Here is a 17338-nt window from a genome sequence, read left to right on the forward strand (position 1 = left end):
GTCCTTTTGGAGAGATGGATCGAGCTGGGGCATCAAAGGCAGGGGGACTCGGGCTTCCCCGGCTGAGCATGCAGCCTGGCTAGGCTGCCCTCCCTGGCCCCTCTGATGGATTCCCCAGACCCACAGGCTGCCGCTGGCCTGACTAGGGTGGGGCAGACTGGCCTTCCCGACATACTTTCCCTCTGGATTCACAAAGAGGGGTGGCTGGGCAGCAGGCAGGCAGCGGGCGCCCACACGTCTCCTGGCACGGCAGGCCTCTGCCAGAAACACTTGAGCTGGGCTGGGGGCCCAGGGCACCGTCCCGCCAGCACCAGCCCCTCTGCCCTGGTCTGGCATGGCTCCTGGAACCACTGGGCCTGGTGTGGTGGGAAGGGGGGCTGGCGGAGAGAAGGCTCAGGCCAGGAGGCCCCTGAATAGCATCTCCCTCCCAGATTCCGTGGTCAAGGGTGGGAGGGGGTATGTAGAGTTTGGGGTTCCCTCATTGTGGATTCAAATCCTGGCTGGGTGACCTTGGGCCTTTGTGTCCCCTCTCTAAGTAAAATGAGTATAAGAACAATCCAAGGTGTAGGTTGCTGCTGTTAGCTGCCGTTGAGCAATTCTAATTCATGGTGGCCCCATGTGTGCAGAGTAAAACTGTTTCATAGGGTTTTCAAGGCTGTGACCTTTTGGAAGCAGATCGCCAGGCCTGTCCTCAGAGGCACCTCTGGGTGGGTTCAAATTGCCAACCTTTGGGCTAGTCCTCAAGTACATAACCCTTTCTGCCACCCAGGAACACCTAAGGTGTGGTATAAGTTACCTATTGTTTGATGAGGCTAACAGTGGCCCAAGTACTTTGCACAAGTTACCTCAATCTTCTCTGAAATTCTCACCCCCTTTTTACAGGTGAGCTAACTGAGACACAGAGAGGTCAAGCAACTTGCCCTAGGTCACACAGCAAGGCTGTGCCTGGCTGGATTCAAACCTAAGTGGTGTGGTCGGGGCAGGGCCTTGAATGCTATATAAAGTACAGTGGTGGCTGATGTTACTCTTATTAACAGTAACAATGTTACATTAAATGTAAGGAATGATAATGATGTTACACTCATTGTAACTGTGGACCATGGCTCACCAAGCCCTCCTACCTTCCAGAGGGGCTCCCACGTTGAGAAGGACAGAGCATACACAGGACTGAACTGGAGGGTCATCCCATCCCAACCTTCTCTACCAGGAACACTCAGTTGGGGGCCTCCAGGGGTCCCAGGGGACCAGTCACAAGGGTATCAGCCCCTTTGCCCTGCCCAGTGGGGATCAGGGAGGGCTTCCTGGAGGAGGAGGCATTGGAGCGGCACATTGATGCATGAAGGAGGGTACTCTAGACGTCAGGAACGGCATGCACACAGGCACAGAAAGACACCCAGCAGGAGCTATTCTCTAAGGTGAGGCTGGTGAGGAAGGGGCCTGGCTGCTAGAATGGGGGTTACAGGACCAGTGACTGGTGGGATTCAGGGGGCAGGAGTATGAAACCAGAGCTGCCCCTCTCTGGGCCTCCCTTGCCTAATGTGCACACTGGGGCATCCTCAGGGCCTCCACCTTTGTCATTCCCTCTGCCTGGAATGTCCCTCCCCACATCTTCCCATGGCCCAGCCATACATGGAGCCACGTGTGTCAAAGCCCCAGCCCTGTGCTGGGCCTGTAGCAGAGGCCTGGCTTCCATGTGCCCTTGTCCCAGCTACACGAGCCACACACCGGGGCCCAGCCCCAAGCTGTGGTTTTCCCGAGAATTCCAGCGTCGGCCGGGAGCGGCCCCCAGGTGAGCCAGATGCCAAGGAAAACAGGAGGTGAGCTCACGGCCCAGCCACAAGCAGCAGGCAGTGCAGGCACTGTCGGGGCACAGGCTTTGCAGGAAATGCCCAGGCCAGGGCTGGCTATGGCCACCCGCCCTCCCCGGAAGGCCTGTCCCTGCTCACTTGCCCTCTGTGGCTCCCCATTGCCCTCAGAAGACAGCCTGAGCCCCATACCACTGGTACTGCGCCTCCACAACCCATCTCCTGATTCTCCTTGAACCCCAAGCTCTCGCCACCCCAACATCCTTTTTTTAAAAAATTCCAGTGACTATATGCTACAAAACTTTGGCCATTTTAACCATTTTTATATGTCTTTTTGTTGTTGTGGTTGTCAGTTGCCACTGAGTCAATTCAGACTCATGGCAACCTCATGTGTGCAGAGTAGAACTGCTTGCTCCATAGAAGTTTCAAGGCTGTGACCTTTCAGAAGCAGATTGCCAGGTCTGTCTTCCGAGGCATTTTAACCATTTTTAGATGTACGGTTCAGTGACATTAATTACATTCACCATGGTGTGCAACCATCACCACTATTCATTTTCAAATGGTTGTGCAGTGGTTAAAGCGCTCGGCTGCTAACCAAAAAGCTCGGCAGTTTGAATCCATCAGCTGCTCCATTGGAGAAAGATGAGGCAGTCTGCTTCCATAAAGATTTACAGCCTTGGAAACCCTATGGGGCAGTTCTGTTCTGTCCTATAGGGTCGCTATGAGTCGGAATCAACTCGATGGCAGTGGGCTTGGTTTGATTTAAACAGAAACTCAGTGCCCCCATTTTCCCTTCCTCTAGCCCTTGATAATCGCTAATAAACTTTGCCCATGCACTTGTCTATTCTAGATATTTTGCCTAAGTGGGATCGTACAATATCTGTCCTTTAGTGTCTGTGTCTTTTTTTGCTCAGCATAATGTTTTTGAGGTTCCCCCCTGTTGTAGAATGTATCAGGACTTCATTTATCTTTATGGCTGGGTAATATTCCATGGATGGACCACATTGTGTTTCTCCATTCATGTGCCGATGGACACTTGCGTTGTGTCCACCTTTTGGTTATTGCGAATAGCGCTGCAGTGAACTCCTGACGCATTTCAGCCCATTCCTACCTCAGGGCTTTTGCTTCTGCTGTTCCCTCCACCTGGAACATCTTTCCACCATATTTCTGTTTGGCATGTCCTTCTCATCTTCCAGGTCCCAGTGTTAGTGTCCCCTCCTCCTCTGGGACGCTCGCCCTGACTGCTGTCCACCTCAGGGCTCCCACAGCTGCCTGTACGTTCACCATCAAAGCTCTGCTACCTCTGTGTGATCACTGTCTGATTACTTAGCTGCCTCATCATCAGACAGGGAAGGGCTGGGTCTGGCTTGTTCATGTTGTGTCCCCAGCGCCCATCAGGATATGGAGTTAAAGGCTCTGGTGGAGGAAGTCAAAATTTATAACTACGTTACACTGATTTTAACTACAGGCCATTACACATAGTATGTGCTCAAGACACACCTGTGAAAAAAAAAAATGAATGTGCCTGAGATGTTCCTACCTCCAACCCTTTACCCACGCACTTCCCTCTGCCCTAATCTTTTCCCTCTGCTGACCTGAGTCTTCCCTTTCTTTTATGTCTCCACTGCCACTGCCTCCAGGAAGCCCTCAGGGACTTCTCTGCAACCTCTGGAGGACACATCTGGCTATGACCCTGGCTTCACCCCTGTCCTGCAAAGTGTCATAACCCGGGTGCTTCCCCTCTCTTGGCCTCAATTTCCCTGTCTATAGAACAGAAGCGGTGAGTGCTGGAGGGCTGGGACGGAGAGGGTTAACTGACTCTGGAAAGGAATCGGAGGTGTTTTATAGGAGCTCTAAAGCGCTGCTTGTCTGGAAGGGACTGTCTTCCTGATTAGCAGTAATTTTTATTTGTATTACAGGCTGTTCCCACAGCAGCTGGAGCCCAGCTCAGAATGTATGGTGCAGCCTCGACAAACAGGAGCCCTCGGGCCCCCCCCCCACCGTGGACCTCCTCCACTGAAGCCCTTAACTCCATCCCCTCCCGAGGGGGACTCATCCCCAGCTGGGGACTGACATATGCACGTCCCATTGCACAGATCAGGAAACTGAGGCACAGATAAGGGTGGGCTTTGAGTACCTGGGCCACCAGACTCCTCTCCCTCCCCCAGCTGGAGAACTTCAGAGATGGGAAAGTCCAGCAGAGTGGGCAGGGGACTCACCTGCCATCCTCGGCGGAACCAGGACCTGTACAGGAACACCGGGGGTCCCTGCTCTTATGGCTCTCCCCCCCATCATTTCTCTCTAGTCATTAACATCATCACTAACAATAATACTTACTACCCCATTGCACAGAGTGGGAAACTGAGGCACTGAGCCATGTCATTGGCCCATTTACCTGATTTAGAAGCAAGTGAGGAGGGAGTGGAGGGTGGGTCTGCCTGACCCTAGAGCCTGACCCCAAAGCCTATATCCAGCCACTGTGCCTCTGTTTCCCCAAGTGTGAGCTGTGGGGGCCACCATGGGGAAGCCTCACTCCCAGCTGTGCCCCAGACTTGGCACACGGCAGGCGCTCAGTAAATAAGTAAGTGGGAGGACTGGAGGGGTGGTCCCGCCTGACTCCCTCATTCACGGCCCCCCCTCACAGGCCTCCTGAGTCAGTTTCCCCACCATGCCCCGGTTCAGCCCTTGGGCGGCCTCGCGGGGCAGGCAGGCTGGACGATGAACGCAGAGGCCAGCAGCACCCCGCCCGTCTGTTTACCTAGGGCTGGGCAGAGCCACTGGTGGGCCGTCTCAGGCGGCTTGCCGCAGCTGCTGGATAAATAAGCCCTGCGGCCTCGTGGGTGACAGAGCTGCGCCGCTGACCCAGAGCTCCGCTATGGCCCATGCTGCTGCCTGCGTTCTCTTGCTCACCCTGGGCGCCCTGGGCGCGACAGGCCAGGACCAGATCCCGCTGGGTAAGGCGCGCTCGCCCTGCCGCCGGGTCGCTCGCCCCCGGAAGGGGGGGCTCGAACCCGCAGGAGACCGGAGGGCGCATCTCTTGGGGGCTCGCGGACTGTTTGTTCTCCGGGGCGCTCAGGGGCGGAGAAAGCAGGCGGTGGGGGGCGGAAGGCCTGCGTCCCGTGGGGAACCCGAGGAACAGAGCGCGAGTACCAGGTCACCGGGGCAGTGGTGAGGGTGGCGGGAGTCCCCGCACCCCGACGCCCCACCAGCATCCCCTGTCGTCGCAGGCGCAGACCTAGCCCCACAGATGCTACGCGAGCTCCAGGAGACCAACGAGGCTCTGCAGGACGTGCGGGAACTGCTGCGGCAACAGGTGCGGGTGGGGGATCGGGGTCTGGGTCCAGGCCGGGCCGGGGGCGGGAAAGGGAGAGGAGTCTAGGGGAGGGAGGTCTGTGAAAACGGGGTGGGGCATGAGGGTGAGAGAAAGGGGGTGAGGGGACCAGCGGAAGGGGAGGGAGTCCTGGGAAGGGAGATAGCATGCGGGGAAGGGGGGAAGCAAGGCAGTCTGTGGAAAGAGGGGCCGGGGGAGGGAATCGGGAGTCCAGAAGAGGCCCTGAGGAATGGGGAGGGGCCCCCGCTGACCGCTCCCCGCCCCGGCCGCAGGTCAAGGAGATCACGTTCCTGAAGAACACAGTGATGGAGTGTGATGCGTGCGGTGAGCGCCGGGGGACGGGCAGGAGGGAGAAGGGGGGAGAGAAACAGAGATGGAGACAGAGCGAGAGACGGAGAGACTGACAAGGAGGGAAAGACAGAGACCGCGCAGAGATGCCCGGAGGTGGAGAGACACACCTTGGGGAGAAGGGAAAGAAGTAGAAAAGGGGCGGCGCGGGGATGTGGTGAGGGGGACTGGGAGAGACACAGCAGGCGGAGAGGAGCTGGGGTCTCCCCTGCACCCGGGGTGGAGTCCTGACTATCCACTCCCACCGGGGTGGTCCTGACCGCCCTGCCCCCGGGGTGCCGTCCTAACTGCCCCGCCCCGCCCCCTGGTGGGGTCTTGACCGCCCCGCCCCATTCCCAGGGTGGAAGTCCTCCTCGCCATGCCTTGCCCCTGGGACGCGGTCCTGCCCATCTTGCCCCGCCCGGTGTGGTCCTGACTAACTGCCCCACTCCCGGGGTGTGGCCTTGACTTTCCCGTCCTGCCCCGCCTCCCCACGCAGGGATGCAGTCGGTGCACACCCCCGGCCTGAGCGTGCGGCCCTTGTTCCACTGCGCACCCGGCTTCTGCTTCCCTGGCGTGGTCTGCACCCAGACCGCGAGCGGCGCGCGATGCGGCCCCTGCCCGGCGGGCTTCACTGGCAACGGCTCGCACTGCGCAGACGTCAACGAGGTGCGCCCGACCCCGACCCCCCGCGGCCCGGACTCCCCCTCCACCCCTGGCGGCGCCCGCTCCCACGACCCCCTCCATTGTAGAGGATCCCCGCCCTGACGACCCCTCTACCGCTGGCGCGGAACCCCAAGGAACCCCCTCACCACCCGGGGGTGCCCGCAGCGACCACTACACGCCCACCGCCGGGGTGATTCCGCCTAGACAACCCCCTTCATCACCCGGGTGTGCCCGTCCCGCAGACCCCACCACCACCGCGGTGATTCCGTCCCCAAGACACCCCTCACCGCCCGAAGGCGCCGGCCCTGACGACCCCCACACCGCCGGGGTGATTCCGCCCCCACGATCTCCCTCACTGCCCAGGGGCGCACGTCCCGGCGACCCTCCCACCTCCGGGGTTTTTCTGTCCCGACCATCCTCCAACCGCCGGGTTCGGCCGCCCCGACGACCACTCCCTCCGGCCGCTGGGGACTCCGGCTACCACAATCCCTTTCCCCGCCCATGAGCACCCAGCCCACCGGGTCCGGGAACAGCTCCCCTCCAGGCGTGCCCTCCCCAGCTAAGCAAAGCCGGGTCTGACCCCTGGGAAAACTGCCTCCGCCCCCCATGGCGCCCCTGCCCGCCCCATGTACCCCTGCAAGTCCAGACTGACAACCCTTGAGGCTTCCGAGTTCACGCCTGGGAAGTCCCGAGGCAGCGCGTTCTGACCCCCGGCCCCCTCTCCATCCCCAGTGTAACGCCCACCCCTGCTTCCCCCGCGTCCGCTGCATCAACACCAGCCCCGGCTTCCGCTGCGAGGCCTGCCCTCCGGGGTACAGCGGCGCCGCGCACGAGGGCGTGGGGTTGGCCTTCGCCAAAGCCAACAAGCAGGTGAGGGGCGCGGGGGCGCCGGTCCCCACCTGTACAGGGGGAAGGAGGCCCTTTTTGTTCAGTAAACAAGTCCGTCAGCCTCAGTCCCTCTTCCCAGAAGCACTGCTACAAGGAGGAGGCGGGGACTAAGGTCTGGGGGGCCAAGAGGAATCAGGAGGAGGAACCGACTGGTGGGAGGGTGGGGTATCTGAGTCGGCGTTGACCTCTGCGCCCCTCCTCCCAGGTGTGCACGGACATTAACGAGTGTGAGACTGGGCAGCATAACTGCGTCCCCAACTCTGTGTGCGTCAACACGCCGGTGAGTCCGACGTGGCTGGGGGAATCGGAATGGCGACGGGGTGGGAGAGCCTGTGGCCCGCGCTGACCGCTCGCGGCCTCGCGCAGGGCTCCTTCCAGTGCGGCCCGTGCCAGCCCGGCTTCGTGGGTGACCAGGCGTCCGGCTGCCAGCGGCGCCCGCAGCGCTTCTGCCCTGACGGCACGCCCAGTCCGTGCCACGAGAAGGCCAACTGCGTCCTGGAGCGCGACGGCTCTCGGTCGTGCGTAGTGAGTGCGCGCGATGGGTCGGAGGGGCACGGGGCGGCCCGGAGTGGGAGGGATGGTCGGGAGGGCCGAGGTGGTCCGGAGGGGGGACACGCGGCGGCCCAAGCGGGCGCGGGAGGGCAGCTCGACGGGGACAGGGGCAGCCCGGAGGGGGCGCCCACCCACTCACCTCCATCCGGTAGTGCGCCGTCGGCTGGGCCGGTAACGGGCTCCTCTGTGGCCGCGACAGCGACCTCGACGGCTTCCCGGATGAGAAGCTTCGCTGCTCGGAACGCCAGTGCCGCAAGGTAGGGCAGGGGGCGGGACCGCGAGGTGGGGACTCCGATGTGGGCGTGGCCGGGCAGGAGCGGCAGGCGGTGCTCCTGTTGGCCACGCCCTTCACGCCGTCTTCCCGCGCCCCCAGGACAACTGTGTCACCGTGCCCAATTCAGGGCAGGAGGACGTGGACCGCGACGGCATCGGAGACGCCTGCGACCCAGATGCTGACGGGGACGGGGTTCTCAACGAGAAGGTGGGGCCTAGGGTGGGGCCTCGGCGAGGGGCAGGTACTGGGGGGGTGACCTTTGCCCCACCGGTTGACCCCCCCAAACGTCCCCATCCCCCAGGACAACTGCCCGCTGGTGCGGAACCCAGACCAGCGCAACGCAGACGGCGACAAGTGGGGTGATGCATGCGATAACTGCCGATCCCAGAAAAATGACGACCAGACGGACACGGATCAGGATGGCCGGGGCGACGCCTGCGACGACGACGTCGACGGCGACCGTGAGCGCGCGAGGGGCGGGGCCTGGGGGAAGGGTGAGCTGTCCTGGGTAGCGGGGGCCTGGACCAATGCAGTCCACGAGGTCGAGAGCAGCGGCTGGAGTAGGGCAGAATCCAGGAGAGGGACTGGAGGAGGAGGAGGTAGTCCGTGTGCTGACGCTGCTGGGAGGCGTCTAAGGGTGAGCCTGGGGTTTAGCGCCAGGGAGGCGGTGATTTTATAGATGGAGAAATAGAGGCTCCGGAAGTGCGTTCCTGGCAGGGTGGAGACCCAGCTGAGCTGTCCCTGTGATTGAGGACCAAGCCCCTCACCCCTGCACCTCCCACCCCCAGCCATCCTAACCTGTGAGGCTAGGACAGGGAGCTACAGGGAGCTAGGGACGAAGGAAGCTTTGTCCCCTAGCTGACCTGCTGCCTGCCCCTGCCCCGCTGAAGTCAGCCTAGCCCTACCCTGATCTCGGGGGCTGGCCTCTCCCCCATCCCCCCAGGTATCCGCAACGCAGTGGACAACTGCCCCACAGTGCCCAACACAGACCAGAAGGATGGCGATGGTGATGGCATAGGAGATGCCTGTGACAACTGTCCCCAGAAGAGCAACTCTGACCAGGTGGGGGCGCCACATCCAGCAGTGTTAGACCCTGGGTGAGCCCAGGTTAGACCATTCCACCCTTGCACATAAGTGCCCCGGTCTGAGCAGCCCTGGGGGTCGGCAGGACCTTGGCTCTGAGATGGGATGGGGGAGGCTACTGGGACCCTCTGCCCTGACTGTGGCCTCCCTCTTCCCAGAGAGATGTGGACCACGACTTTGTGGGAGACGCTTGTGACAGCGACCAAGACAAGTAAGGCAGTCGTCTTCTGCAGGGGTGGAAGCCAGGGGTGGGTGGTGCCACTTGGCCTCTGATGCGTCCCTCTGGGGGTCTTATTGCCTCTCTGTGTCCCCCCCCCCCAACTCTAGGGATGGGGATGGGCACCAGGACTCTCGGGACAACTGCCCCTCAGTGCCTAACAGCGACCAGCAGGACTCAGACCACGATGGCCAGGGCGATGCCTGTGATGACGATGACGACAATGACGGGGTTCCTGACAGTCGTGACAACTGCCGCTTGGTGCCCAACCCGGGCCAAGAAGACTCCAACAGTAGGGCAGGGGGCGGGGGAGGCGTGGCCTGGGTGGGCTCGGCCTGGGTGGACATGGACTGGACCTGTGCCGGCATGGGCGGAGCCTGTGACTGGGTGAGGCTTTGTGGGCAAGGCCGGCCTGGGCGTGGGCCGGACCTTTGGTGTGGGCAGAGCCCGGGAACAAGTGGGCGGTGCCTTGGATAGGAGTGGGCGGGGCCTGGCAGTGAGCCCACCGTCGGGGGGGTTTCCGCCTCCAACCAGGGGACGGCGTTGGGGACGCGTGCCAGGACGACTTCGATGCCGACAAGGTGGTGGACAAGATTGACGTGTGCCCTGAGAACGCTGAGGTCACCCTCACTGACTTCCGGGCTTTCCAGACGGTCGTGCTGGACCCTGAGGGTGACGCGCAGATCGACCCCAACTGGGTGGTGCTCAACCAGGTGAGGGTGCGGTTGATGGGTAGGGAGCCCAAGGTGCCACGCGCTATTGCCTGACTCCCTTTTTACATGACCCACCAGGGGATGGAGATCGTGCAGACGATGAACAGCGACCCCGGCCTGGCTGTTGGTGAGACGCGGGCGGGCAGCGGGGGCTGTGGGGGGCGGAGCCGTGCCTGGGCCCTGGAGGGGCGTGTCTTCGCCCACACGGCAGGGCCATCGAGGGACAGCTATGGTGGGGGCCATAGGCGGGGTCTGGGCGTGGGGCGGGGTCAGGTTTAGGCAGTGTGGCCTTGTCTGGGCTTAGGGCCCGTAGGGGGTCCGGACCCTGGAGAGGCGGTGCCGTGGGCAGTTCTGGGCCTCCGTAGGGTCTGGGCAGGGCGTGGACCCGAAGGGGCGGGTCGGCGTCCAGGAGTCCTAGCCCCTTCCCCACTCCCCAGGTTACACGGCCTTCAACGGCGTGGATTTTGAGGGCACGTTCCACGTGAACACAGTCACAGACGACGACTACGCGGGCTTCATCTTCGGGTACCAGGACAGCTCCAGCTTCTACGTGGTCATGTGGAAGCAGATGGAGCAGACATACTGGCAGGCGAATCCCTTCCGTGCCGTGGCCGAGCCGGGCATCCAGCTCAAGGTGGGGGTGCGCCAGTGCCTATCTCCCTGGGGACCCCCAGAACACCCCAGACCTTTCCATAATGCTATCCTCCGCCACCCCTGACCTCCCTGGAGCCTCCGGCAGCACCCTGACCTCCCCAGGGACTCCCCCACCTCCTCCCCACAGGTCTCCAAAGCCTGTAGGGACCCACAGACCCCCAGGATCGTTCTGTGGACCTCAGAACACTTCCACAGACCCTAATCTTCCCAAATCCTCCCACAAGCCCTCAAATACTCCCCCTGGTCCCCCAACCTTCCTTTGGGCCCCCAAATCCTCTCACAGAACCTCCAAACTTTCCTGTAGACTCCGAATACCTCCTATAGGCTCCCCAACCCCAGTATATCCCTGAAACCTTCCAGCAAATCCCCTAAGTCCTCTAGACCCCAGTTCATCCCATGGACACCCAAATTTCTAAGGTCACTAAATTCTTCTGCAGGCCCCCTAAATCCTACCAGACCTTGAACCTGTCCAGGAGCTCCCAAATCCTCTCATGAGCCCCCAGGCCACCACCACCCCATGACCCACTGGAAGCCCCATTTAGCATCCAAAGAGCTCCTGCGGGTCCCCCATCCAGCCCCCCCCAGGCACCCCTAGGACCTCCCACTCCTTCATGACCTGCAGCTTTCAGCCTAACCCCCCTGAGTAGTGTCAGGGTTTGGGGGGCTCCACTGGTCTGCACGCTCTCTGAGCTCCTCCCCCTGTCCTCGGAGGGGATGACAGGCTGTGAAGTCTTCCACGGGCCCCGGGGAGCAGCTGAGGAATGCACTGTGGCACACGGGGGACACAGGGTCGCAGGTGCGGCTGCTGTGGAAGGACCCCCGCAACGTTGGCTGGAAGGACAAGACGTCTTACCGCTGGTTCCTGCAGCACCGGCCGCAAGTGGGCTACATCAGGTGGGGACCCCCACCCCGCAAATGGACCTGGTCACCCCCTGCTGTGCCTTGCTCCCAGAGGGGGCCGTCTGGGGCCCTGGGTCTTGTCTGTGAATGGGGATGATGATGGGGTTGTTAAATTGTGCCTGGCCCTGGAGTGCACACAGTAGGTGTTGCCCTAGAAGGTGGAGGTCTCAGCCCAACCCTGCTTCTCCATCCCCCCTCTGCCCTGCCAGAAAGTCCAAATGGTCTGTTCAGCGCCTACTGTGTGCAGGACCCTATCATACAGGGGACCTGAGGCTCAGGTCGAGGCTCCGCCCACCCTGACGCTGACAGGCCTCTGCCCAGCTGGGAGGAGCTCATTATCCAGGGCCGGAACACTGAGGCTTCCAGAGAGCAGGGTTCTCCCATGCCCCGCCTCACGTCCCCTACCCTCCCCCCCGCGCAGGGTGCGATTCTTCGAGGGCCCGGAGTTGGTGGCCGACAGCAACGTGATATTGGATACCACCATGCGGGGCGGCCGCCTGGGGGTCTTCTGCTTTTCCCAGGAGAACATCATCTGGGCCAACCTGCGCTACCGCTGCAACGGTAAGCGCGGGGAAGGCGGGGACTGCTCGGGGTAGGGCGAGGCCGGGTGGGCCCCGGCCCCCACTCACTACGCTCCTCCCCTCACCACGCCCCATTTCCGCAGACACCATCCCGGAGGACTACGAAGCCCAGCGGCTGCAGCTCGCCTAGAGGCCAGGTGTGGGGACTCACCACGGGACGACTGCCACTCCTACAAAGGCTGGGGGCTGTCAGCCGGCCTGGGTGGTGGGGAGGGAGAGGGGTTGCAAGAGGACGAAATAAAGCGTGTGTGTACGTGTGTAGGAATGGCGCTGCAGTCTGTCTGCCGGGAGGACTGGGCCGGGGTTCCCATGCGCCCTCCCCACCCCCGTGACCCCACGCTCCAGCAGCGTGCTGGGGATCGGGAGCTTCTGGCCCCGATTGTGGGAAGCTTCTAGGCCTGCGCCACGTCCTCCGTGACATGTTCGATAGCCGCACTGACCTTTTGGATCGTTTGCTCCAGAACCTGACAGTGGGTCTCTCAGGGGCTCCAAGTTTGAGGGTCCGCCCCTTGCCAGACTCTGGGCCTGAGGAGCCAGGTCTGGGCCCGTGAGGGGCTCGTGCGGGTGGCCATGTTCACGTGCCTGTCCGTTGGTGAGAGTGGCTGATCCCCAGGGAGATCCTGGGGACCCCTGCGATGCCTCTGGCTCATCCAGAGAGAGCAGGAAGGGGTTGGAAGGAAGGAGGAGGCAGAGACGAAAACAATGGAGTTTTATTACATTTCATTACAAAGATGCAAAGGTACAAAGACAGAAGCATCCGCGCCAAGGGAGAGCGGCCGGCCAGCCCGCCCCGCTGCCAGAGTACATGCTGGGGGAGGACAGGCCGCAGGTTTGCATATATCAGCGGGGCACCGGGCCCCTGGGAGTTCCTACCGAGGGTGGGACACAGGCGGTGACCTCTGGGTCAGGGTACTGGGCAGGTGGGACTCAGCATCAACATCCCCAGATCCCAGTGCCCTGCGGGTGGGGACACAGACCCCCTGCATGCAATAAGGAGCCCTCTGCAGCGGTCTCCCCAACTCCAGTCCCTGCTCCCCACCTGGGGGTCTGAAAAACTGACGGGAAACAGAGGCCCACGCCTGGCAGGGCTTGCTCCTGTCCCTCCATGCCCTCAGGAGTGGGTGGGGCCAGACACCACTGGACGGGCCTGGGGGTGCAGGTCACCCCTCCTCTCTGCTCTTAGGGAGCTACGACTGGAACAGTGGCCACAGCCAGTGCTCGGGTGAGGCCTGCCTGTGCCCGCCCAGGGCTATGGGGGCCCCTCCTCATCTCTGACACTACCGGCCAGGCAGGGACCCCAGGAGCTGGCAGGAGGATGCCCAGGGGCCACACAGCCCCCTTCAAGCACGGGAAACCTCCAGAGGTGGGGGCCCGGGAAGAACTGGGGATGTAAATGCACCCAGCTTCCTGCTCACACCAGGAGGGCCCCAGCTCCCTAACTGTGCCACCCAGAGGAGCAACAGCCAATGACCTCAGTGCTGACCCGTCGCCCCAAGCTGAGGGTGCCCTGTGTCCTATCCCTGCACTGAGGAAGGACCCTCATATCCTGGCCCCCACACCGAGGATCCCCCCACATCCTGGCTCCTACACCTCAGGTGCCCCCACATCCCGGCCCCCACGCTTGAGGGTCTCCCTGTGTCCCAGCCCCCACATCAAGGGTCCCCCCACCATGTCCTGGCAAGTGCATCCTCTGACTGACGGCTCCACCAGGACCTCGTGAGGGTGACCAGGGCTGCTGCTCTGATGGGACTGGGGTAGAAGGACACCAGCGGGGCTCCCCAGTACTGCCAGGCATCACCCACTCCACTCAGCCTGCGCTGAGAGCTACGGTACTGAGATGGCCTTCTTTGAGAACGTAGAAAGGGACTCAGATTCAGATGGGGCAGGTGCATAGATTAACGTTTGGTTATGAGTGACATGGAGGACCAGGGGTGGGGGTTGCTCCCCTGCATCCTCAGTGTCTCTGAGTCCCCTGAGGGTCACACTGACAGGTTCGCCAGGCCCAGGAGCTGGACGGGGGTGGCCTCGCACTGGCACCTGCCCCAACCCCCCTACCCCACCACAGCCAGTGCCAGGCACAGTCCGAGACCGAGGTCTGCCCTGCAGCAGGACGGATGGAGAGACATGGGGCCTCTCGCCCTCTGCACGGGGGCTCTCACGGTGTTCGACACCCAACCTTGCCCACCTGCTATGACACGTGGCCTTGGGATGGTCCACCTGGGGGCATAGTCCCCCCAAAAAATCAAGCCAGAAACACAGATGTGAGACTCCTCTACCCTGGCCCAGGACCCCACAGGAGGATGAAGTGGACAGCAAGAGGCCCTTCCTCCCCCTGCGTCCCTGGAGCCAGAGGGAGGCAGGGATTCAGGCAGAGGTGTCCTTTGGGGTAAAGGCCCCCCACATGTGCCTCACCTCACCCTTGTGCCCTGTAGCCTTTGTCCTAGGCAGGCCTGGGGGTCCTCCTGAACCCCCACAGAAGGGCCTACCTCTCAGAGTGCCCCCATGATGGGTTCACCCTCACCAGCTGGCCAATTTCTGGGTGCTGCCAGTTGCAGGACTTCCGAGTTCTACTCAAGTGTCAAGAAGCCCTGGGCCTTCCCCCGAGGGGTCTCAGAGTCCACCACCCTGAGGGGCTGGCACCCACCCTGTCCCCCTAGGAGGGCATCAGGAGGGGGATGGGGGTGCAAGGAGGGGAGGGAGCTGACGGCACCCTGACACGCTGCTGACCTGTCCCCATCTATAAGGGCTAGGTAGAGAGCCAGCACCTCACCCTCAGGTCGCCCGTTATCTGTGATGTTGGGGTGCTACCCCAATGAGGTCCTCAGCTGCCCCCATGACAGCCCCCAGGGGCAGGAGCAGGTCAGGGGCACAAAACCCTCTCCTGGTAACGTAGTGGGGAGCTGACCCCGGGCCCCCCTCAGGCCAGGTGCCACATGGGGGAGCAAGCCCACCGCCCCTACAGACCCGAGGCTGAAGAGGAAACCAAGGCAGGGACATGTGGACAGCTCACTCTTTCTCAGCCAACCGCTGTCCTGGGGGACCTGGCCAGGTTGGGGGCACGCAGCAGGGATGAGCATCTAGGCTGCCCGAGTGAGAGGACAAAGGCACCAGACCTATACACATTATTCTGGGGACTCCCCTGCTGTCATCCTGCAGCATGTCAGAAACCACAGTATTTTCACACCCATTCAAACAGCTGGTTCCTGTCTCCTGTTCTGTCTCAGAAAGTCTTGGCAATTTACGAATACTTAGTAGAGTAGTGATACTAAAAAAAGCAACCCCATTGCGCACCCTGAAGGACTGCCCAGGCCCTCCGACACAAGGACCCCGGACACTGCCTCCTGGCTGGCCTCAAGTCCCCATCCCCTGTCCCTGGGAAGCTTCCGGTGACATTGGTCACCTCTCCAATGGAAAAGCAACACGAAGACAGAGCTGAGCCATCAGTTAACATGATTCAGGGTGCACAGCGGGACACAAGTTCCCGAGATGAACACTCCGTCCACCAGGAGCCTCAGGGAGCCGTGGCCGGCCAGCTGAGTGTGGGGCCTGAGCAGGGGGCCAGCGTGGGGCCAGGTGGGTACAGATCGCTATATTAAGGCCGTTGTTTAAAAGTTCCACGTTTTTGAGTCTAATCATCATCATCAAACTCTCCTATGTACCGGATACGTGTAGTTCCTTTAAAATAAAAATGTCTCCGCCTCTCATTCCCAGCCCCCGCCATGTGCCCCCAAGATCGGTGGGGGAGGGAGAAGGGAAGGGAGGGGTCTGGCTCTCAAGGGCAACGCAGTCATGGACAGGCCAACACCGTCACTGGGGGCCAAAGGGAGGAATGGTCGGGCTGTCAGGGGGGTACTGGAGCTAGATCAAGTCTGCTCCCCCAGACAGAGCGAGGAACGCTCCCAGACCCTACGCAGGTGGTGCTCAACACCACAGGACGAGCTAAGCAGAAAGTACCAGCCCAGCAGGTGGGGCAGGTGGAAGTGAGCACATCTGGATGTGACTCGAGGGGTGGGGCAGGCTCAAGTTCCAAAGCAGCTGCAGAAAGACCCTCGAGGGGTCTGTAGTGCAAAGGGTCAGAGATGGCCCATGGCCTGGTTGCAGCCCCAGGTAGATCACCAGCCTTAGGGACATTTCTAGAAGCACCAGGAACCTTCTAGAATGGGGCACCAGCTCAGCCCTGGGTTCTCAGATGGTGGTGGTGGTGCTGGTGGGCACCCCCTCCGCCAGCCCAACCCCTGCAGCAGGGAGTGCCACTCGGTCCCCACAGACCCTCAACCAAAACCCAGCCCCTCCCCAGGGGTTCACTGCTGGCGGATGCAGGTGGCTCAGACCCTAAATTTTGGACAACCTGGGGTGTACCTATTTCCAGTTAAGAGTAAAAATATACACAAGGGGGCTCGGGTCAAACATGCTGGCAGCCAAGAGTCAGCCAAAGTGTTCGGTTCTTGTCTACAACCAAAATATAAATATGAACCAAAAGAAAAAGAAAAACAACACGACACAAATTCCCTGGCTGCCCCTACCCCGATTCCTTAAAGAGCAGAATGAAATTGTAACAAGAACAGAGACCGAGGACAGATAACGAAAGATTGAAAGCTGTTGAAACCTTCGGAATCGTTCCTGCCTCCCTGAGCGTCTGAGAACGGTCCTCCGTTCCTGGGCAGGAGTTTCACGCGGCGGTGGTGACCAAGGACCGGCCGAGGTTGGAGGGCTCGGGCGCTGCTGCTGGGGATGCTCCGTCCACACTGCGCCTTCACCACGCGGAGCCCAGCATCTTGCATGTGCTCAGAAATATAAAAGACAGCGGTCAAAATAGTGTTTATTTTGCTTTGGGTCCGGGCCCCTCTCTGGTGCCAGCTCCCTGGGGTGGTGGCCGGGGATGGCGGAGGGCGGGGCAGAGGAAGGCAGTGAGAGCTGGACAACAGTCGGAAGATGCACCTCGATACGCCCCCGAGGCCCAGCGGACCCATCACATGCTCTTGGTATCTTACAGGGGCTCGCTCACGCCCCACACAGGAGAAGGGGCGAGAACGCGTAGGGGAGGGCAACAGGCAGGGGCTCAGGCCTCCAACCCCCACACAGTCCTGAGCGGACAGCCCAGGTGAGCGGGCAGGGACAACCAGAGGGTGGCCATGAGCAGGGGGCTCAGGCCTCCGACCCCCACCCTGCCCGGCCCGCGGCCTCACGCTGGGACAAGCGGGCGGGAAACAACCAGGAGGCAGTGGGTGGGCGGGGGCGGCGGGTGGGGGCACTTTGCAGCATCGCAAGCTCAGAATCACAAGCTCTGCCGGTGCATGGCGGTGCTGTGCGGACCACTGACCACGGTGGCGGTGGTGGTGGAGGCTGC

General features: G+C 61.6%; 1 protein-coding gene across 1 annotated transcript; it reads left to right on the plus strand.

Annotated features, from left to right (window-relative positions):
- The first annotated feature begins 4680 nt into the window (after positions 1-4680).
- Positions 4681-12121, plus strand: COMP (cartilage oligomeric matrix protein). The gene is made up of 19 exons (XM_004384491.1): positions 4681-4759; positions 5033-5118; positions 5409-5460; positions 5963-6132; positions 6862-6999; positions 7223-7297; positions 7384-7542; positions 7722-7826; positions 7943-8050; positions 8145-8304; positions 8787-8905; positions 9085-9137; positions 9254-9435; positions 9678-9856; positions 9935-9983; positions 10294-10490; positions 11232-11404; positions 11832-11971; positions 12075-12121. The coding sequence occupies exons 1-19, from the start codon at positions 4681-4683 to the stop codon at positions 12119-12121; spliced, it is 2271 nt and encodes a 756-aa protein (XP_004384548.1).
- Positions 12122-17338: the final 5217 nt, after the last annotated feature.

Source organism: Trichechus manatus, unplaced genomic scaffold (assembly GCF_000243295.1).
Source record: "Trichechus manatus latirostris isolate Lorelei unplaced genomic scaffold, TriManLat1.0 scaffold00122, whole genome shotgun sequence".
In the NCBI taxonomy this organism is placed as follows: Eukaryota; Metazoa; Chordata; class Mammalia; order Sirenia; family Trichechidae; genus Trichechus; species Trichechus manatus.